We start from the raw sequence: 21,922 nt of genomic DNA, 5'->3' as shown, positions 1-21,922 counted from the left end.
AGATAAGCTTTCCCATATGAGCAGCCACAATTACATCCATTATGGTAGCTAATTATTAATTGACTGTTGATCACGTGGAAGAGCCCATAAGTTAAATGTTTGTGCCATGAATCATTTCCATTCCTTGTGTTTTCTCTTTTTTTCAGGTTTTATAACTATGGTCTCTCAGTGGGAGCTGCTGAGCTACAGCTGCACGTGGAAAATTCCAGTGACTCTACAGTACTCTGGAGAGTATTGTATAACCAGGGCAACCAGTGGTCCCAGGCGACTGTTCAGCTTGGACGCCTTACTCAGCCCTTCCATTTGTCCCTAGATAAAGTCAGTCTTGGCATTTATGATGGAGTCTCAGCTATCGATGACATCAGATTTGAAAACTGCAGTCTTCCCCTTCCTGCGGAGAGCTGCGAAGAACCGGATTTTTTCTGGTGTCCACGCAGCAAGGCTTGCATAGACAAGCTTCTGTTATGTGACCTGGTGGATGATTGTGGTGATCGCACTGATGAGGATGACTGTGGTAAGAACTTTATTATTTTTCTTTTTCTGGTCCTTCTTCTTTTGATAGTGGGGATCTTGATAAGTTCCCTGTTTTCTAGCCAATCCAGGCAAAGACACAAAGCATTGTCCCAAAGTTGATGACTGCGATGAGTGATGGATTAGTCGGGCTACCAATATTTGTTATGTAGACTCATGACCTAGGTGCTAGAGATACAATGCTGAATGCAATTACTGAGTCTCAGATCTCAGGGAGCTTACAGTCTAATCGAGGAGATAGATATTACTCAAATATTTAAAAAATAAATACAAACTGGCAGCTTTGATGGGAGAGACAGAGAGGGGTGCTGTGACTTTTTATAACAATGGTATTGAACTTCCTAGAGCTGACGACTTAGCCGAGATCTGAAAAATAAGAAGTCAGAGTATCTATGCAAAAGCCCTGATAAGTGACTGTATGGCAGATGGAGGCCAGCCAGTGTGGCTGGAGTGAGGAGAGGGGAGAGAGGGTGCAGCTTAGGGACGGAAATGTGGGGGAGGCCAGATTTCCAGATCTTTATAGTCCATGTTAGGGAGGTTTTTCTTCGTTTGAGGGTTTTTTTTAATAAGGAAGGTAATAGAATAAAATTGGTGTGTTAAAACATACCACTGTGGGTACAGTGTGATGAGTGGATTGGAGGAAAGTGGATTCAGGAGACCCATCAGGAGGCCACTGCGGTTGTCCACTGAGGAGGGGTGGGCAGCCTGTATCACAGCCACAGTGATGGAGACGGAGGGACTGATGTTTGGGGAAATATTTAGGAGGGACATTTGATGATGTTTTGGCTACAGGGAGCAGAGAGTGGGCTGTCAAAGATAAGTCTTGAGTTTCCGGTTTAAATTACCAGAAAGTTTATGGTATCTGATGATTATATATGTTTTACAGTTTTATGAGCCTAGCTCCAGATAGCGCCTACTGCATTTGCTCCTGAAAATGAATCAGAAGCTCATAGCTGTTTTTTTTTTTTAATTACAAAAATCAGTCAGAAAAAGAGTTTGCATCTTTCCTTGTCTAGAAATAGCAACGATTCTTAAAATTCAAGCTATCTGCTTATTACTTTGAGAGGCTAATTATAAACCAAAGTGAAGCCATAAAATGCTTGGTACATCATAGGAAACACTGCATTAAGAAATTTCCATATAAATTATTGTAGAGAGTACTGCATGTATGTGGTCTTTGATACAGTCAGGTGGATTGAAGTCAGAATTACCATGCATCTCATTACACAACTAATACCTTGAGTGGCTATAAATAAAGTCGATAATTTAGACAATAGCTAACATAAGAAGTGTTGTCCTCAAGGTAATTTATTTTTGCAGACTTAGCTTTTTCATCTTTTTGAAGCTCTCCGAATCCCACTCCTCAAAAAAAAAAAAAATTTGATATGTTGCTAAAAATAAGTAAATTATCCTTCAAACCACTCAGTGTTAACTTAGAATGGAATTATGGCAGTACAAGTATATTAAAATACTTCTTGTGACTAAAATTAACGAGAAAATAGTAGTGACATTGGACGGTTAGTCTCTCTCACAGCTGTCCATATAGACATGTTACTGGATTACACAGAATGCATTGGACATCCAGAAATCGATGTTGTATTTCCTAAGGTTCCCTATGTTTGGAGACATGGTCTTTTATTTAAAGGTAGAGCTGCATGCATTCCCTTTTGGAATAGAGATTGAACATACAGTCAATATGAACGCAGGCAATATCAAAATCCCTTGGCTTGAGTGCCAGTTTTATGTCAAGAGACTTAGCAGCTTGACATTCTCCTTCCGCTCCACAGCCAAAGACTGACACCTGGAGAGTACGCTGCAGGTCCCCAGTTCACGTCACAGCTAGGCTTGATTAGTCACAAGTGAGGAAATATCAAATGAAAGCTCATCTCCCATTTGACATTTACTCACTGGGTTCCCTTCATTAGGTGTAAGTTCCTGTTCTGTGGTTTTCAAAGACAGACGATTTGTTCTTGCCTGGCTGCATTTATCCACATATGCTTATATTTATTGTTTCAGAATATTTATTCCCCTTTGGCACCAAGCACATTTACTAAAATGAATAAAGGACAGCTGACATTTATTTTTTAAAAATATTAACTTATGTAAATGAAGCTAAAAGGTAGAACTCCTCGTTAATTCTAAATCCTGTTCCTTCTGCCCAAATAATGCTAAATGTACATTCTGTGGCATTTATTCTACAGAAATCCTTGGTGTCAATAAAATGCTCACATCCCGAAAAATGAATACATTCCGATGCTATGCTTGAAATTATGGTAGATTGTCTAGTTGACAAGAGACAAGTCAATTCTTCATAAGTGCTTTCAATTCTTCTAGGGACTGAGTGGAGTTTAAAGTTTAAAAGCTCCAGCTCAAAAGGAGCTTCAATGCAGTGAGAAGAAAAGACTACCCCCCCCAAGGAGACACAGCACAACAGGAAGCATAAATAGAGAAGGAGAGGAGGAGTGAGGTGTTTAAGGCACTTGGGGAAGACGGTGTATGTGAATGGGAAGGATCGTTAGGGACAAACAGGAAATTAATTTGGGAAAGGTGAAGCTTGAAAGAAGACTTTAGATTTAAGTTTAGATTAAATGAGTATATATTACAGGATTTTGAATAGAGAAGGAAAATGACAAATTGCCGTGGAAGGGGGCAGAATGGTCATTCTGGCATTGGTGCCAAGGGACACTTGGAACTGGACCAAGATGGAACCAGAGGGAGGAGTTTTTCAGCATGAGGCCTGGAAAACACTAGCATCAGAATCATGTTGGGTGCTTGTTAAAAATATGGATTCCTGGGCTTCACCGCATATCTAACAAGCTAGTATTTGTACAGGGCTTCACCGTGGAGTAAGCCATTCTACCACGTACCTCAGATGATTCTGGAAGATTCAGCCCTATTAACATATGACTGTTCTCAGTTCTGCATATTACAATCACCAAGGGAGATGATGAAGTACCCTGATGTTCCGCAGCACTATTTGCACCAGTTAAATCAACATCCCCAGGGACGCCTGGGTGGCTCAGTCCGTTAAGCGTTCACTCTTGATTTCGGCTCAGGTCACGATCTCAGGGTTGTGAGATAGAGCCCCGAGTTGGGTTTCATGCTCAGCGGGGAGTCTGCTTGAGATTCTCTTTCTCCCTCTGCAGGCCCCTCCTCCCCACACTCCCTCTCTCTCAAATAAATAAATCTTTAAAAAAAAAAATAAACCAGCATCTCTGGAGATGAATTCTGGGCCTTGGTGTTTTTTGTTTTGTTTTGATTTTTGATATTCACTGGTGATTGGAACATTTGGCTAAGGTTGAAATTGACTGAGCCGGGAGTTTGTAGCGTTGAGTCAGCCATGGTGTCATGATCATTTGCATAGAGTTATACTGCTAGAAATGGTGAAGGGATGGGCGTAAGAGGCATTTGGGAAATAACGGCTGGAGTAATGCCGCCTTCAGTCTATAAAATATTATTGCTTCATGTCAGTCTAGGATTTATTCACTTTTTAAAAACTTTAATGTTGCATTTAAAAAACAAAATGGCAAACCTTGGCAGGAGCAAAATATCAACGAGTATTCTTAATCGTAGTTATTTTTGTCCCTAATTTTTTTTTTTTTTTTTTTTTGCTATTATTTAATGCCAATTTCAGTACCTGAACTCCAGTGTAACTTTGAAAATGGAATTTGTAACTGGGAACAAGATACAGAGGATGACTTTGATTGGTCCAGGAAGCACGGTCCAACTTCAACACTTAATACAGGGCCAATGAAGGATAATACTTTGGGCACAGCTGAAGGACACTATCTCTACATAGAATCTTCAGAGCCACAGGTTTTCCAAAACAGAGCTGCTTTACTCAGCCCTATCCTCAACACCACCGATGCAAAGGGCTGTACCTTCCGCTTCTATTACCACATGTTTGGAAAGCACATTTATAGGCTGGCCATCTACCAGCGAATCTGGAGTAACACAAGAGGACAGCTGCTGTGGCAGATATTTGGGGATCAAGGCAACAGATGGATAAGGAAACACCTCAATGTTTCCAGCAGGCAGCCTTTTCAGGTATGGATAATGGATTTCATAATGTCTATTTACAATGCATCAGAATGTCTAAGGAATATGAAAGATTGCTGTGGTCTTGAATTAAAAGCAAGTGGAATTTGATCAAAGTTACTTCGAAATACATTCATCATTCATCATTCAATTAAGGGTTTACCAAAGCTTGTTAAGTTGCTTTCCTCTTTGACGACCCCCAATAATGTGTGATTAAAATTTCTAAAGGTGGACACATGGTATTGGCAACAGCTGCAGGTCCCTCTGACGTCAAGTCATTTTTCTACTGAAATAAAAAATCGAGAGGGAAAAAGAGTTCTGCACAATTTCTGGTATTCTGCCAAACGTTTGGCTCCTAAGATCTGTCATTTTGAATATTCCATTTGACTTTTTCACATTTTGTAAGTAAGCAAAAAAATTCGAGAAGAGTGCATGCGCTGTTGGGAATCACACAGCTAGTCTGGGGCGAAGCCAGAGGTTAGTCTAGCTAAGTCTCCTTACTCCTGGTGGAGTATTTTTTTACTGTGGGTCTCATGTACCTTCTCCTAAAAGGGAAACTTAGAAAGGCAAGTTTAAATGCTTATGTGGCTTTTACAGTTTTGTGAAGGAATTTTCCATCTATTATCTCTTTGATTCCCTCAGCAATTCCCTGAAGTGGGTAAGCCAGGATCCTTTTTGTCAGTTTTACAGACAAGAAGAAAAAAATGCTCAGAGAGGTGGTTGTTTATATCTGGCTAAAGAGATGGTGAGCAGCAGAACGGGGACTTGGACTGGGAGCTGCAGTTTCCTATTAATTCATATTCATTTCCTTTCTAATATATCATACAGCCTGTCACATGTGGGAAGGTTGAATATTCGTTCTTTCCCCTTTTGCTCAAATATATCTACATATAATATACGGGGAGAAACTTCTTACCTCTCTAGGCTTTATTTTTTATTTTTATTTATTTATTTTTTTGCTTTTTAATATGGACTGCATTCTCTCTCACCCTAATTTTAAAGTACCGTCTCTATCTAAATGTCTTGAGTTAACAGTTTTGTAGCCGAGAACTTAGCTCCAGGCCACCCGTTAAGAGCCATCATAGATATACATTGTATATGACTCCCCAGAGAACACGCTGAAACTGGTGCTTTGTCTAGACAGACATAAGCTGAAATCATGAGAACGAATCTGCGATACGTAGAGTTATCTTGCTGTTCAGCTGTACTGGTAAGGTGGGTGTAATCACAAATGAAATTGAAGGAAGGTTCTTTGACTTTTGTTTAATAATAGCTCATCCACTTCAAATTAATTCTTAATATTTAATCAGGTGAATTGTAATTTGGGTCAAACTAGTATTCAGTGGATAAATTCTCCTTATGATATTTACTCAAGAATTGGTTGCCAGGAGAAAATCACCTTGGCAAGGGAGCTGCTTCACATTCAGATGAACATGGAACTAACCAAGAAATCCTTTAGTTATGAATCTGAAGTATGGAAATTGGGGTTTGAAACCCATTTTGGGTTATACGTGGAATGCTCTATTTCATGCAGTGGTTCTTCCAGGCGTTTTACTCTTTTCAGTGACATTCAGGCATGGAAAGGTGAAATCAGATTGTGCATGCTGTATAGATTAATTATTCAAGATAGTAAAAATTGGGTCCAACTTAACCAAATATTTTTCTTCATTGAATAATGCGTATACATAGTTGTTGCAAAAGCAGCAATAACCAAGATTTTATTTAACTGTGATATTGGTGAAATTACCTAGTATCAGTCCAGCAGGTAACATGCTCATTCAATGTTTATTAAAAAGAAACATTCAAGGATTTTTCAAGAGTTATGTACCTATGTATAGTTGACACACAATGTTACATTACTTTCAGGTGTACAACATAGTGATTCAACAAGACTATACATTATGCTGTGTTCACCACAAGTGTAGCTACTACCTGTCCTGACACACTGCTCTTACACCATCATTGACTATATTCCTGACGCTGTGCATTCAGTCCTATAACTTACCCATTCCATAACTAGAAGTCTGTATCTCCCACTCACCTTCAGCCATTTTGCCCAACACCCCAACTTCCTCCCCTCTGGCAACCTGCAATTGGTGGTCTGTATTTATAGGTCTCCTTTTGCTTTTTGTTTATTCATTTTTTAAAACTTCCAGTTAGTGGAATTATATGATATTTTTCTGATGTATTTCGCTTAGCACAGTACCCTCTGGGTTAATCCATGTTGTCTCAAATGGCCCATCTCATCCTTTTTATGGCTATGTTATATTCTGTGTGTGTGTGTGTGTGTGTGTGTGTGTACACACCACTTCTTTCTTATCCATTTGTTATTGATGGGCACTTAGTTTGCTTCTGTATCTTGACTATTGTAAATAATGCTATGGTAAACATATGGGTGTGTATATCTTTTCAAATTACTTTCTTTGTGCTTTTTTGGGTACTCAATAGGGGAATTATTGGATCGTATGATATTTCTACTTTTAATTTTTTGAGCAGCCTCCATACTGTTTTCCACAGTGGCTGCTCCAATCTGCATTCCCACTAATAGTGCAAGAGGGTTCCTTTTGCTCTACATCCTTGCTGAAATTTTTTATTACTTGTGTTTTTGTTTTAGCCATTTTTTTTAAAGATTTTATTTATTTATTTGACAGAGACAGCCAGCGAGAGAGGGAACACAAGCAGGGGGAGTGGGAGAGGAAGAAGCAGGCTCCCAGCGGAGGAGCCTGATGTGGGTCTCGATCCCATAACGCCGGGATCACGCCCTGAGCTGAAGGCAGACACTTAACGACTGCCTTACCCAGGCGCCCCTGTTTTAGCCATTTTGACAGGTATATAGTGATATCTCATGGTGGTTCTAATTTGCAGTTACCTCATGATTAGTGATGTTGAGCATCTTTTCATGTATCTGTTGGTCTTTGGAGAAATGTCTGTAAATGTCATCTGCCCATTTTTTAATTGGATTGTTTGGCTTTTTTGCTGTTGAGTTGTATAAGTTTCTTATCTGTGTTGGATATTAACCACTAATTGCATGGATCATTTGTAAATATCTTCTCCCATTCAGTAGATGGTCTTTTTGCTTTGTTGGTTATCTATTCTGTGCGAAAGCTTTTTATTTTGATGTAGTCCCAATAGTTTATTTTTGATTTTATTTCCTTGCCTCAGGAGACATATCTAGAAAAATACTGCTATGGCTAATGTCTGGGAAATTACTGCCTGTGCTCTCTTCTAGGGTTTTTATGGTTTCAGGTCTCACATTTAGGTCATTAATCCATTTTAAGTTTGTGTGTGGTGTTAAAAAGTGGTCTGGTTTCCTTCTTTTTCATGTAACTGTCCAATTTTCCCAGCGCCATTTATTGAAGTAACTGTCTTTTCTCCATTGTATATTCTTGCCTCCTTATTCATAGACTAATTGACCACATAATCATGTATTTATTTCTGAACTCTTTTATTCTATAGATTTATGTGTCTATTTTTTGTACCAGCACCATACTGTTTGTATTACTGCAGCTTTGTAGTATATCTTGAAATCTGGAACTGTGATACCTCTAGCTTTGCTCTTCTCTCTCAAGATTGCTTTGGCAATTCAGAGTCTTTTGTGGTTCCATACAAATTTTAGTATTATTTGTTCTAATTCTTTGAAAAATGCTGTTGCATTTTGGTAGGGATTGCATTAAATCTGTAGTTTGCTCTGAGTAATATGGACATTTTAATGATATGATATAATTTCTTCAGTCCATGAGCATGAAATATCTTTCCATTTTTTTGTGTCATCCCAATTTCTTTTATCAGTGTTTCTTAGTTTTCAGAGTACAGACCTTTCCCTTTTGGTGCAATTTTAAATAGTATCGTTTCCTAAATTTCTCTTTCCGCTACTTCATTTATAGTGTTTAGAAACACTACCAATTTCTGGGTATTGATTTTCTTTTCTGCAACTGTACTGAATTCATTTATTGCTTCTAGTAGGATTTTCATATCATCTGCAAACAGGAAAAATTTTACTTCTTTACCAATATGGATTCCTATCATTTCTTTTTCTTATCTGATTGCTGTAGCTAAGACTACCAGTACTATGTTGAATAAAACTGAGACTGAATAGGGGCACCTGAATGGCTCAGTTGGTTAAGTGTCTGAATCTTGATTTTGGTTCGGAGTAGTGGGATCAAGCCCTGTGTCGGGCTCCATGCTCAGCTGGAAGTTGACTTGGAATTCTCTATTCCTCTTCCTCTGCCCCCCCCGCCCCCGCATGCTTGCTCTTTCTCTCTAAAGTAAATAAATAAATATTAAAACAAAAACAAAAGCCAAAAACTGAGTGGACATCCTTGTCTTGTTCTTTATCCTAGAGAAAAAGCTCTCAGTTTATCCCCTGTTGAGAATATTAGCTGTGGGTTTTTCATATATGTCCTTTATTATGTTGAGGTATGTTCCCTCTGAACCTGTTTTGTTGAGGATTTATATCATGAATGGATGTTGTACTTCATCAAATGCTTTTTCTGCATCTATTGAAATGATCATGCCATTTTTATCCTTTCTCATATTGATGTGATGTAATACACTGATTGCTTTGTGAATGTTGAACTACCCTTGCATCCCAAGAATGAATTTCACTTAATCATAGTAAATGATTTGTTTAAAGTATTGTTGGATTTGGTTTGCCAATATTTAGCTTAGGATTTTTTCATTTATCTTCATTGAAGATATTGGCCTGTAGTTTGCTTTTTTTGTAGTATCTTTGTCTGTTTATATATCAGGGTAATGTTGGCCTTGTGGAATGAATTTGGAAGCTTTTGTTCCTCTTCTATTTTTTGGAATAGTCTGAGGAGAAGAGGTATAACTTTTTTTTTTTTACATATTTGGTTGAATTTACCTGACAAAAGGTCCTGGACTTTTGTTTGTTGGGAATTTTTTGATTACTGATTCAATTTCATTACTTGTAATCATTTGTTCAGATTTTCTATTTCCTTGTTCAGTTTTGGAAGATTATATGTAACTAGGAATTTATCCATTTCTTCTAGATTGTCTAATTTGTTGGCATACAGTTTTTTTTTTTTTTTAATTGTATTCTCTTACAATCTTTTGTATTTCTGTGGAGTCAGTTAATTCTCCTCGCTCATTTCTGATTTTATTTGGGTCCTTTCTCTTTTTTTCTTGATGAATTTGGCTAAGGGTTTGTCAATTTTGTTTATCTTTTCAAAGAACCAGCTCTTGGTTTCATTGACTTTTGTTTGTTTTTTAGTTGCTATGTCATTTATTTCTGATTTGATCTTTGTTTCCTTTCTTCAACTAACCTTGAGTTTTTTATGTTCTTCTTTTCCTAGTTCCTTTACATATAATGTTAGATTGTTTATTGAAGCTTTATTTTGTTTCTTGAGGTAGGCTGATATGGCTATATATTTCCCTCTTAGAACTGCTTTTGCTGTGTCCCCGACATTTTGGACCATTGTGTTGTCATTTATATTTGCATCTATGCATTTTGTTATTTCTCTTTCAACTGCTTTGTTGACCATTTGTTTATTTAGTATTATGTTGTTGAGTCTCCATATATTTGTGATTTCTTTTTATTCTTGTGATTTATTTCTAGTTTTATACCACTGTAATCAACATATTTATAATTGCTATATCCTCTTGTTGGATTAATCCCATTATCATTTTGTAATGACCATCTTTGTTTCTTGCTATACTCTTTGTTTTAAAGTCTATCTTCTCTGTTAGAAGTATCGCTATCCTGGCTCTTTTTTTTTTTTTTTTGTCTGCTTTTGTTTTCATGGGGAATATTTTTTTATCCTTCATTTTCATTGTGTATGTGTCTTTAGTTCTGGGGTTTGAGACTCCTGTAGGCATCATTAAATGGGTATTATTTTTCATATGCACTGTGCTACCCTATGTCTTTTTTTTTTAAAGATTTTATTTATTCATGAGAGACAAACAGAGAGAGGCAGAGGAGGGAGAAGCAGGCTCCCCACAGAGCAGGGAGCCCGATGCGGGGCTCGATCCCAGGACGCTGGGATCATGACCTGAGCTGAAGGCAGATGCTTAACCGGCTGAGCCACCCAGGCGCCCCACTCTATGTCTTTTGATTAGAGCTGTTAGGTCATTTACATTTAAAGTAATTATTAATTGATATGTAGTAATTGCCATTTTGTTACTTGCTTTCTGATTGTTTTTGTAGTTCTTCTTTCTACATTTCTTTTATTTCATTGTGACTTGAGTTTCTATATTGTTATGCTTAGCTTTCTTTCTCTGTATTTTTTTTTTTTTGTGTGTGTGTGTGTGTATCATAGATGTAGGGTTTGTGGTTACCATGAAGTTCATATATAATATTCTAAGTAAATATCAGTCTATATTAATTTGACGGTCATTAAAGTTCAAACACATTCTAGAAAACAAAAACACACATATAAAACTTTTACTTTTTCTGTTCTTTTCCCCTTTACTCCCTCCTCCACATTTTATGTATATGTTGTCATATTTTATAACTTTTTTTCCCTATAATTTTCTTATGCTAAGTTATGGTCATTTCTTTTCCACTTAAAGAAGTCCCTTTAAAATTTCTCTTAAGGCTAGTTTAGTGTTGATAAACTCCTCCATCTTTTGTTGGTCTGGAAACACTTTCTCTCTCCTTCAAATCTGAATGATGACCTTGCCGTGTATTCTTACTTGTAGGATTTTTCCTTTCAGCACTTGGATATATCATGCCACTGTATTTTGGCATGCAATCTGCTGAAAGATCAGCTGATAACCTTGAAGGTTTTCCATTTTAGGTAACTTTTTTCCCCTCTCTTGCTGCTTTTAAGATTATCTTTTTTTCTTTTTTCAATTTTAATCTCACTATACCCATCATACAGTGTTATATTAGTTTCAGGAATACAGGGGTGATTCAGCAACTCTGTATATTACTCAGTGCTCATCATGGTAAGTGTACTCTTAAACCATTTCACCTATTTCACCCATCCCCTTACCCACTTCCCTCTGGTAACCAGTTTGTTCTCTATGGTTGAGTCTATTTTTGTTTTTTCTCTTTTTTTCTTTATTCATTTGTTTTGCTTCTTAAATTCCACATAGGAGTGAAATCATATGATATTTGACTTTCTCTGGCTGACTTATTTCCCTCAGCATTATACTCTCTAGATCTATCTATATTGTTGCAAATGGCAAGATTTCATTTTTTTCTTTATGGCTGAGTAATATTCCATTTCTGTGTGTGTGTGTGTGTGTGTATTAATTTCTTTATCTACTCATCTCTTGTTGGAAACTTGGGCTGCTTCCATAATTTGACTACTGTATATAATGCTGCAACAAGCATAGGGGTGCGTACGACTTTTCAAAATAGTATTTTTATATTATTTGTGTAAATACCCAGTAAGTTGAATTACCGGATCATATGGTAATTTTATTTTTAATTTTTTTTTGAGGAACTTCCATATTATATTATGTAGTGGCAGTGTACGTTTTCATTCCTATGGAACTGTGCACAAGGGTGCCTTTTTCTCCACATCCTCACACTTATTGCCTCTTCTGTTTTTTATTTTAGCCATTCTGACGAGTGTGTAGTAATATTTCATTGTGGTTTTGATTCACATTTCCCTGACGCCAAGTTTGTTGAGCATCTTTTCATGTGTTTGTCGGCTATCTGTCTTCTTTGGAGAAATGTCTGTTCATGTTTCTGCCCATTTTTAATCAGATTATTATTATTTTATTTTTTTTTCTGGTGTTGAGTTGTATCAGTTCTTTATATATTTTGGATGCTAACCCTTGACACATGTATCATTTGCAAATTACCTCTCCCATTGTGTAGGTCGTCTAATTGTTGATGGTTTTCTTTGCTACACAAAAGCTGTTTATGTCAATGTAGTTTCAGTAGTTTATTTTTACTTTTGTTTCCCTTGCCTGGTTGGAGAGGCAGAGGTAGAAACATGTTCTTATGGCATAGGCCAGAGAAACTACTGCCAGGACTCTCTTGTAGGATTTTTATGGTTTCACTTCTCACATTTAGGTCTTTCATCTGTTTTGAGTTTATTTTTGTGTATGGTGTAGGAAAGTGGTCCAGTTTCATTCTTTCCCATGTAGCTCACCAGTTTTCCCAAAGCCATGTGTTGAAGAGATTGTCTTTTTCCATTGCATATTCTTCCCTCATTGCTCAAAGACTTATTGATAATATAATTGTGGGTTTATTTCTGGGCTTTCTCTTCTGTTGCACTGATCTAAGTTTCTGTTTTGCGCCACTACCATACTGTTTTGATTGCTACAGCTTTGTAGTTTATCTTGAAATCTGGGATTGTGATACCCCCAGCTTCTTCTTTCTTAAGAATGCTTTGGCTATTCTGGGTCTTTTGTGGTTCCATACAAATTTTAGGATTATTTGTTCTTGTTTGGTGAAAACTGCTGTGGGCATTTTGATAGAGATTGTATTAAATCTGTAGATTGGTTTCAGTTGTATTGATATTTTAACTATTAATTTCTCTAGTCCATGCGCATGGAAAATCTTTCCTTTTTTTTTTGGTGTCATCTTTAATTGCTTTTATCATTGCTGTATAGTTTTCAGAATACATGTCTGTCCCCTCTTAGATTTATTCCTATGTATCTTACTGTTTTTGGTGCAATTGTAAATGGGAATGTTTTCTTAATTTCTCTTCTGTTTCATTATTAATGTATAGAAATGGAATGGATTTCTGTATATTTATTTTTGTATCTTGCAGCCTTACTGAATTCATTGATGAGTTCTAGTAGATTTCTGGTAGAGTTTAGGGTTTTTTATATATAGTATTATGTTACCTGCAAATGAGAAAAGTTTTACTTCTTCCTTACCAGTCTGGATACCTTTTATTCCTTTCTCTTATCTGATTGCTGTGGCTAGGACTCCCAGTACTATACTGAATAAAAGTGAGAGTGGACATCCTTGTCTTGTTCCTAATCCTAGAAGAAAAGCTCTGTTTTTCCCCATTGAGGATGATGTTAGCTGTGGGTTTTTCATATTTGTCCTTTATTATGTTGAGGTATGTTCCTTCTGAACCAACTTTGTTGAGGGTTTCCATCATGAATGGATGTTGTAATTTGTGAAGTCCTTTTTCTGCATCTGTTGAAATGATCATATGGTTTTTTTTTTTTTTAAGATTTTATTTATTTATTTGACAGAGATAGAGACAGCCAGAGAGAGAGGGAACACAAGCAGGGGGAGTGGGAGAGGAAGAAGCAGGCTCATAGCGGAGGAGCCTGATGTGGGGCTCGATCCCATAATGCCGGGATCACGCCCTGAGCCGAAGGCAGAAGCTTAACCGCTGTGCCACCCAGGCGCCCCTGATCATATGATTTTTATCCTTTCTCTTTTTGATGTGACGATTCACGTTGATTGATATGCAAATATTGGACCATACTCACATCCCAGGAATAAATTCCACTTAATTGTGGTAAATGATTTGTTTAATGTACTGTTGGATTTGGTTTGCTAACATAGTTTAGGATTTTTTCATGTGTGTTTATCAGAGATATCAGCCTGTAGCTCTCTTTTTTTGTTGTTGTTGTATCTTTATCTGGTTTGGCTTCATGGAATGCATTTGGAAACATTCCCTCCTCTTTCATTTTTTGAAATAGTTTGAAAAGTATAGGTTTTAACTCTTATTTAACTATTTGTTAGAATTCACCTGTGAAACTATATTGTCCTAGAATTTTGTTTGTTGGGAGTTTTTTGATTATTGATTCGGTTTCATAGCTGGTACTTGGTCTGTTCAAATTTGCTGTTTCTTCCTGAATTAGTTTTGGGAGATTATATATTTCTAGAAATTTATCCATGTTTTCTGTTGTCTGTTTTGTTGGCATATAATTTTTTATAATCTCTTTTATAATTCTTTGTATTTATATGATATCAGTTGCTTCAACTCTTTCATATCTTGAGTCCTCCCGCTTTTTTTTGTGAGTCTGGATAACTGTTGGTGAGTTTTATTAATCTTTTTCAAAGAACCAGCTCCTGATTTCATTGATCTGTTTAATTTTTGTTTCTATTTCACTTTTTCTGCTCTAATCTTTACTGTTTACTTCATTCTACTGGTTTTGCATTTTTTCCTTCTTTTTCTAGCTCCATTATCTGTAAGGTTAGGTTGTTTATTTGAGATTTTTCTTCTTGAGGTAGGCCTGTATTGCTCTAAACTTCCTTGTTAGAACTGCTTTTGTTGCATCTGAAAAATTTTTGGACCATTGTGTTTTCACTTTAATTTGTCTCCACATTTTTTTTTTTCATTGATCTCTTGGTGGACCTTTAATTGTTTAATAGCATGTTGTTTAACATACATGTATTAACGTATTCTCCAGATTTTTTCTTTCTCTTGATTTCTAGTTTCGTAGCATTGGGGTTAGAAAAGATGCATGGTATGACTTCAGTCTTTTTGAATTTGTTTATACTTGTTTTGTGGCCTAACATTTGATCTGTTCTGGAGAATGTTCCATGTGCAGTTCAAAAGAATGTATATTCCACTCTTTATATGTTCTGAATATATCTGTTAGATCCATCTTGTTCATGTATCATTTAAAGCCAGTGTTTCCTTGTTGATTTTCTGTTTGGATGATCTATCCATTGATATAGGTTGGTTGTCAAGGTCCCTGAATATTACTGTATTACTATTGATTACTTCCTTTGTGTTTGTTATTATGCTTTATGGATTTGGGTTCTCCCAATTGGGTGCATAAATATTTACAATTGTTATATTTTTTTTTGTTGGTTTGTCCCCTTTATTATGATATAGTGTCCTTCTTTGTCTTCTGTTACAGTCTTTGTTTTTAAGTTTGTTTTGTCTGGTGTAAGTATTGCTTCCCTAGCTTACTTTTCAGTCCCATTGCATGATACATACTCGTCCATCTCCTCACTTTCAGTCGGCATGTTCCTTTAGGTCTGAAATGAGTCTCTTGTAGGTGGAATATAGGTCGGCTTTGCTTTTTTTTTTTTTTTTTAATCTATTCCATCACCCTATGTTTTTTTTTTTTTTTTTTTTTTTGGAACATTTAGTCCATTTACACTGAAGTAATTATTTAGGGGTATGTATTTATCATTTTTTAAACTTGTTTTTTGGTTGTTTTGTGTTCTCTATATCTTCTCTTGCTCTTTTCTCTCAGGCTTTCTTTAGTAATGTACTTAGATTTCTTTCTCTTTATTATTTGTGTATCTATTGCCAGAGTTTGATTTGTGGTTATCATTACATTTATATATATCATCTTATTCAAACAGAGTCTGTATTAAGTTGATGATCACTTAAGTTTGGCCCATTCTAAAAGCACTAAATTTTTACTCCTTTCTCCACCACATTTTAGGTATATGCTGTCATACTTTATATCCTTTTATTCATTTATTTTTAATTTTTTTAAAATTATTTTTTTTTAAAGATTTTATTTATTTATTTGACAGACATAGAAACAGCCAGCGAGAGAGGGAACACAAGCAGGGGGAGTGGGAGAGGAAGAAGCAGGCTCATAGTGGAGGAGCCTGATGTGGGGCTCGATCCCGTAACGCCGGGATCACACCCTGAGCCGAAGGCAGACGCTTAACTGCTGTGCCACCCAGGTGCCCCGTAATTTTTTTTTTAAATTATTTCTTGAGAGAGAGAGAGAAGGGGAGTGGCAGAGGGAAAGGTAGAGAGAGCATCACAAGCAGGCTCTATGCTCAGTGCAGATACTGATGTGGGGCTTGATCTCACAACCCTGAGATCATGACTTGAGATGAAATCAAGAGTGGATATTTAACTGACTGAGCCACCTAGGCACCCCTTTATATCCTAGTATCTTGTGACTCCCTTGACTGATTTTTTATAGATTTGCTTAATTTTGCTGCTTTCATGCTTCCTAATTTTCTTACTCCTCCTTATGTTCGTTCCTTTCCAGTCAAGGAGTCCCCCTTAACCTTTCTTCTAATGCTGGTTTATGGTCATAAATTCCTTTTATTTTTGGTTGTTTTGGGAACTCTTTATTTAACTCTCCTTCTATTTGGCATGATAGCCTTGCCATATATAGTATTCTTGGTTGCAGGTTTTTTCTTTCGGCACTTCGAATATATAATGCTACTCTATTCTGTCTTGCAAAATTTCTGCTAAAAAATCAGCTGATAGCCTTACGGAATTTCCATTATGTGTGATTTTTTTTTTCCTCTTGCTGCTTTTAAAATTCTCCATCACTATTTTTTTTTTTTTTTTGCCATTTTAATTATTGTGTGTCTTGGTGTGGACCTCCTTATGTTGACTTTGTGGGGACTCTCTGTACCTCCTCACTCTGGATTTCTGTTTCCTTCCCCAGATTAGGGAAGTTTTTGTCTATTATTTCTTCAAATACATTTTCTGCCCCCTTTACTCTCTCTTCTAGGACTCCTCTAATATGAATGTTATTATGCTTGATGGTATCACTGAGTTCCCTTAATCTTTTCTCATTTCTTCTTCTTCTTTTTTCTCTCATCTGTTCAACTTGATTATTTTCCATTACTCTGTCCTCCAGGTTGCTGATCAGTTCTGCTTCCTCTAGCCTACTATTTATCTCTCTACTGTATTTTGAATTTCAGTTATTCTTTATCTCTGATTTGCGCTTTTTTATATTACCTTTTTGTTCAAGGTCTACTTGAAATCCTTTATTCCTTTCTCAAGTCTTTTGAAGATTTTTACAACCATTTCTTTAAATTCGCTGTCAGACGTATTACTTATCTCTTTCATTTAGATCCCTTGCTGCAGCTTTTTTCTGTTCTTTGATTTGGGCCGTATTCCTCTGTCTCCTCATTTTTCTCTAACTCTCTGTGTCTGTTTCTGTGTGTTAGGAAATCCAGCTATGTCTTCTGCTCTTTAAAGTAGTGGCCTTAAGAAGAGGAGGTCCTAGAGTGCCCTGCAGTGCAATGTCCCTTGTTCAACAGAACATGTCACTTCAGAGGCGTCTCTTATGTGTGCTGTGGCCCCTAATGTTGTGGCTGAGCCATGTTTGCCTCAGTCCAGTTGTCTGCCATGGCTCTCTTTCCCACAGCATTGACCTGTTGTGGTCAGGGTTTGTGCCTTTTGTTTTTAGTGAGCCATTTTGGGGCCATCTGGAGCTTGAGTTGAGTCAGACCCAGGGTTTGCCAGAGCTGTGTTAGCACTGAACTGCAGGGCACTCTTTCTCTGTTTTTTCGGAAGCTTTCATTCTAGGGTGTGGCCTGTATTCAGACCAGATGTCCACCTATAGCCCACTGCTGTGGCCAGTCACAGGTGTGTGGTTATTTTCCCCTCTCCGGGGGGCAGGAGTCACATTGCAGTGGTGCTAGCACCTATTAGGTCTGCTTGCATCCTGCCAGGCTTGTGGCACCATTTTGGATGGTCTCCTGCAAAGAGCATTTTGGAGGGTGCATGTCCACAAGACAGTGGGGGGTCAGGGGTGCATGGTGCCAGCAAGGTCCATGCAGGTCAGCTGCTGGGGGTGACCTTTAGTCCAGCGTAAAATTCATGCAGAGGCCAGGCCAGGATGGGGGCACGAATCTGTAGAAGAACGTGGAGGTTGGGTGCGCTCTCAGGAAGTGAGGTGGAGAGTGTTCGTGCTGCCCTGGTTTCTGCAGGTGCCCATGTATCAGGGCTGGGGGAGGGAAATGGTACCCATCAGCCCTTTTGTTCTTGGAATAGTATTCCAAAGATCCCTGCCCTTCTAGTGCATCCTCTGAGATTAATAAATCTCCCTCCTCTATACCCCAGGTGCTTTTCAAACTGCCACTTTTACCTGTATCTCAGTGGGACTCTTTGTTGTGCTGTCTCTTTAATGGCAGAGATTCAGCTTCCTCTTGCACTTCAGCTCTCCTAGAGCTAAATTTGCTGATTTTTAATATTCCTGCTATTAAATTCCACTTACTATAAGAACTCACAAAATTAGGCCCCTCTGGGTTTCAAAGCCAAATGTTATGGGGATTTGTCTTTCCAGATGGGTCCTCTGTGCTTGGGGGGAAAATAGACATTTTCACAATGTTTATTCTTCCAATCCATGAGCATGGAATGTTTTTCCTTCTCTTTGTGTGTTCCTCAACTTCTTTCATAAGTGTTCTGTAGTTTCTGGAGTATAGGTCCTTTACCTGTTTGGTTAGGTTTATTTCCTAAGTATCTTATGGTTTTGGTGTAACTGTAAATGGAATCGATTCCTTAATTTCTCTTTCTTCAGTTACATTGTTAGTGTATAGAAATGCAACTGATTTCTGTGCATTGATTTTGTATCCTGCCACATTACTGAATTATTCTATGAGTTCTAGTAATTTGGGGGTGGAATCTTTTGGGTTTTCCACATAAGGTATCAAGTCATCTGTGAAGAAAGAGAGTTTGACTTCTTCTTTGCCAGTTTGAATGCCTTTTATTTCTTTTTGTTGTCTGAGTGCTGAGGCTAGGACTTCTAGTACTATGTTGAACAATAATGGTGAGAGTGGACATCTTGGTGGTGTTCCTGACCTTTCGAGAAAAACTCAGTTTTTCCCCATTGAGAATGATATACGCTTTTGGTTTTTCAGAGCTGGCTGTTAGGATATTGAGGTATGTTCCCTCTATCACTATACTTTGAAGAGTTTTAATCATCAAGAGTGCTGTATTTTGTCAAATGCTTTTTCTGCATCAGTCGAGAGGATCATATGGTTCTTGTTTCTTCTTTTATTAATGTGCTCTATCACATCGATTGTTTTCAAAATGTTGAACCACCCTTGCATCCCAGGAATAAATCCCACCTGGTTGTGGTGGATAATCCTTTTAATGTACTGTTGGATCCTATTGGCTAGGATCTTGTTGAGTATTTTGGCATCCATGTTCATTGGGGATATTGGTCTTTAATTCTCCTTTTTGATGGGGTCTTTGTCTGGTTTTGGGATCAGGGTAATGCTGGCCTCAGAACGAGTTGGGAAGTTTTCCTTCTATTTCTGTTTTTTGAAACAGCTTCAGTAGAATTGGTATTATTTCTTCTTTAATTCTTTGGTAGAATTCCCCTGGGAAGCCATTTGGCCCTGGACTTTTGTTTTTTGGGAGGGTTTTGATTGCTGTTTCAATTTCCTTGCTGGTTATTGGTTTGTTCAGATTGCCTGTTTCTTCCTGTTTCAGTCTTGGTAGTTTATAAGTTTCCAGGAATGCAGCCATTTATCCAGATTGCTTCATTTGTTTGCATATATAGTTGCTGGTAATAATTTCTAATAATTGTTTCTATTTCCTTGGTGTTAGTCATGGTCTCTCCCCTTTAATTCATGGTTTTATTGATTTGGGTTCTTTCCCTTTTCTTTTGGATACGTCTGGCCAGCGGTTTATTGATCTTACTAATTTTTCAAAGAACCAACTTCTAGTTTCTTTGATCTGTTCTACTGTTTTTCTGGTTTTTATTTCACTGATTTCTGCTCTAATCTTTATTACTTCTCTTCTTCTTGGTTTAGGCTTTATTTGCTGTTCTTCCTGCAGGTCCTTTTGGTTTAAAGTTAGCTTGTGCATTTGGGATTTTTCTAATTTTTTGAGAGAAGCTTAGATGGCTATGTATTTCCTTCCTAGGACCGCCTTTGCAGTATCCCATAGATTTTGGATCAATGTGTTTTCATTCTCATTAGTTTCATTTAATTGTTTAATTTCTTCTTTAATTTCCTGGTTGACCCAATCATTCTTTAGGAGGATCGTCTTTAACTTTCAAATGTTTGAGTTCCTTCCAAATTTCTTCTTGTGGTTGAATTCAGTTTTAAAGCATTGTGGTCTGAAAATATACAAGGAATAATCTCAAACTATTGGTATCATTTGAGACCTGATTTGTGACCTGGTATGTGGTCTATTCTGGAGAAAGTTCCATGTGCACTCGAGAAGAATGAGTATTCTGCTGTTTTAGGATGGAATGTTCTGTATATATCTACAAAGTCCATCTGATCCAATGTGTCATTCAGAGCTCTTGTTTCTTTGTTGATCTTCTGCTTAGATGATTTGTCCATTGCTGTGAGTGGAGTATTGAGGTCTCCTACTATTAATGTATTATTATCAACATGTTTCTTTATTTTGGTTAGTATTTGGTTTATATAGTTGGCTGCTCCCATGTTGGGGGCACAGATATTTGCAATTGTTAGATCTTCATGTTGGATAGACCCTTTAAGTATGATAGCCTCTGACATTTTAATGATTATGTGTGGTGGTGTGGTCCTCTCATTTAGAATTCTCCTTTTTGGACTTTGATGTTTATTAGGAAGTTTTTTAGTTATTATTTCTTCAAATAAGTTTTCTACACTTTTTTCTTTCTCTTCCTCTTCAGGACCCAATAATGTGAATGTTTGTTTGCTTAATGTTGTCTAAGAGATCTCTTAACCTACCCGTAATTTAAGTTCTTTTTTCATTTTACTGTCTAGTTTGTGTGTTTTCCATTCAGGATCATTCATTTAATGCAAAATACATAGGATAGAATTAGATTGCACATGCAGGTATAGGAACTGTTTGACTTGTTAATATCAGTTGAAATAATCAAGAACTGCTCTTATGTGCGGCCTGTTCAGTAAAGGCTCAGCTGGTCATTTATGTATAAGGCTTTATACCAACTTTCTAACCGATTTTTATTATGAACTTTTGTGGGGTATAATTGACATAGAATTAACTATACATATTGAAAGCTTTGAAGCTTTCACCACAGTGAAGATAATTAATAGATAAATATATTTCATCTCTAAAAGCTTCCTCAAGTCACTTTGTAATACTTCCATCTGGCCCTCACTCCTGTCCCTTGACAACGTCTCAAGTGGTTTCTCTCAGTATACATTAATTTATATTTTCCAAACTTTTATGTCAATTTTATAGTATGTATTTTTTTTTTTCTGACTAAATACATTCAGAAGATTCTTTTAGATTATGGAACATATCTGTAATTCATTTATATCTATTGCCAAATAGTATTCTGTTATATGGATGCAGCACAGTTTATTCAATTATTGATCAATATTTGGGTTGCTTGTAGTTTGGGGTATTATAAGTAAATCTGCTGTGAATATTTGCATGTAAATGTTTATATAAACATCTGTTTTTATTTATCTTGGTAAATACCCATGAGTGGAATGGCTGGATCACAGGCTAGAAGTATCTTTAACATTTTAAGAAACTCTTAAACAGTTTTTCATAGCCATTTTTTTATTCCCATCAGCAGAATATATTAGTTCCAGTTCCTCCACATATTAGCCAGTACTTGTTATTATCAGTCTTCTTAATGTTAGTTATTAGAAGTATATAATGGTATCTTATTGTGGTGTTAATTTGCATTGCCCTAAGCATTAATTATGTTGGACATATTTCCTATGCTTTCTTGCCAAATGGAGCATAATTTGAAGTGTCTGTTTCAATCTTTTATCCAAATTTTAAATTAGATTTTTGTTTTCCTATTGAATTTTGAGCTTTTATAA

The 21,922-nt window shown here is 36.9% G+C and overlaps 1 protein-coding gene across 4 annotated transcripts in view; it reads left to right on the top strand.

The window, feature by feature from the left end:
• LOC123785611 (MAM and LDL-receptor class A domain-containing protein 1) overlaps positions 1–21,922 on the top strand; it is a 660,266-nt gene that overhangs the window by 83,397 nt on the left and 554,947 nt on the right. For all 4 annotated transcript variants that reach the window (XM_087857640.1, XM_087857642.1, XM_087857641.1 and 1 more), the window contains 2 exons: positions 147–514; positions 4,166–4,578. In XM_087857640.1, the coding sequence (XP_087713766.1) occupies positions 147–514; positions 4,166–4,578 (781 nt within the window). The remainder of the gene's footprint in view (positions 1–146; positions 515–4,165; positions 4,579–21,922) is intronic.

Source organism: Ursus americanus, chromosome 31 (assembly GCF_024610735.1).
Source record: "Ursus americanus isolate L20-20 chromosome 31, mUrsAme1.1.p, whole genome shotgun sequence".
In the NCBI taxonomy this organism is placed as follows: Eukaryota; Metazoa; Chordata; class Mammalia; order Carnivora; family Ursidae; genus Ursus; species Ursus americanus.
Note: the sequence above shows the minus strand (reverse complement) of the source record. Positions and strands in the feature narration are given on the sequence as shown.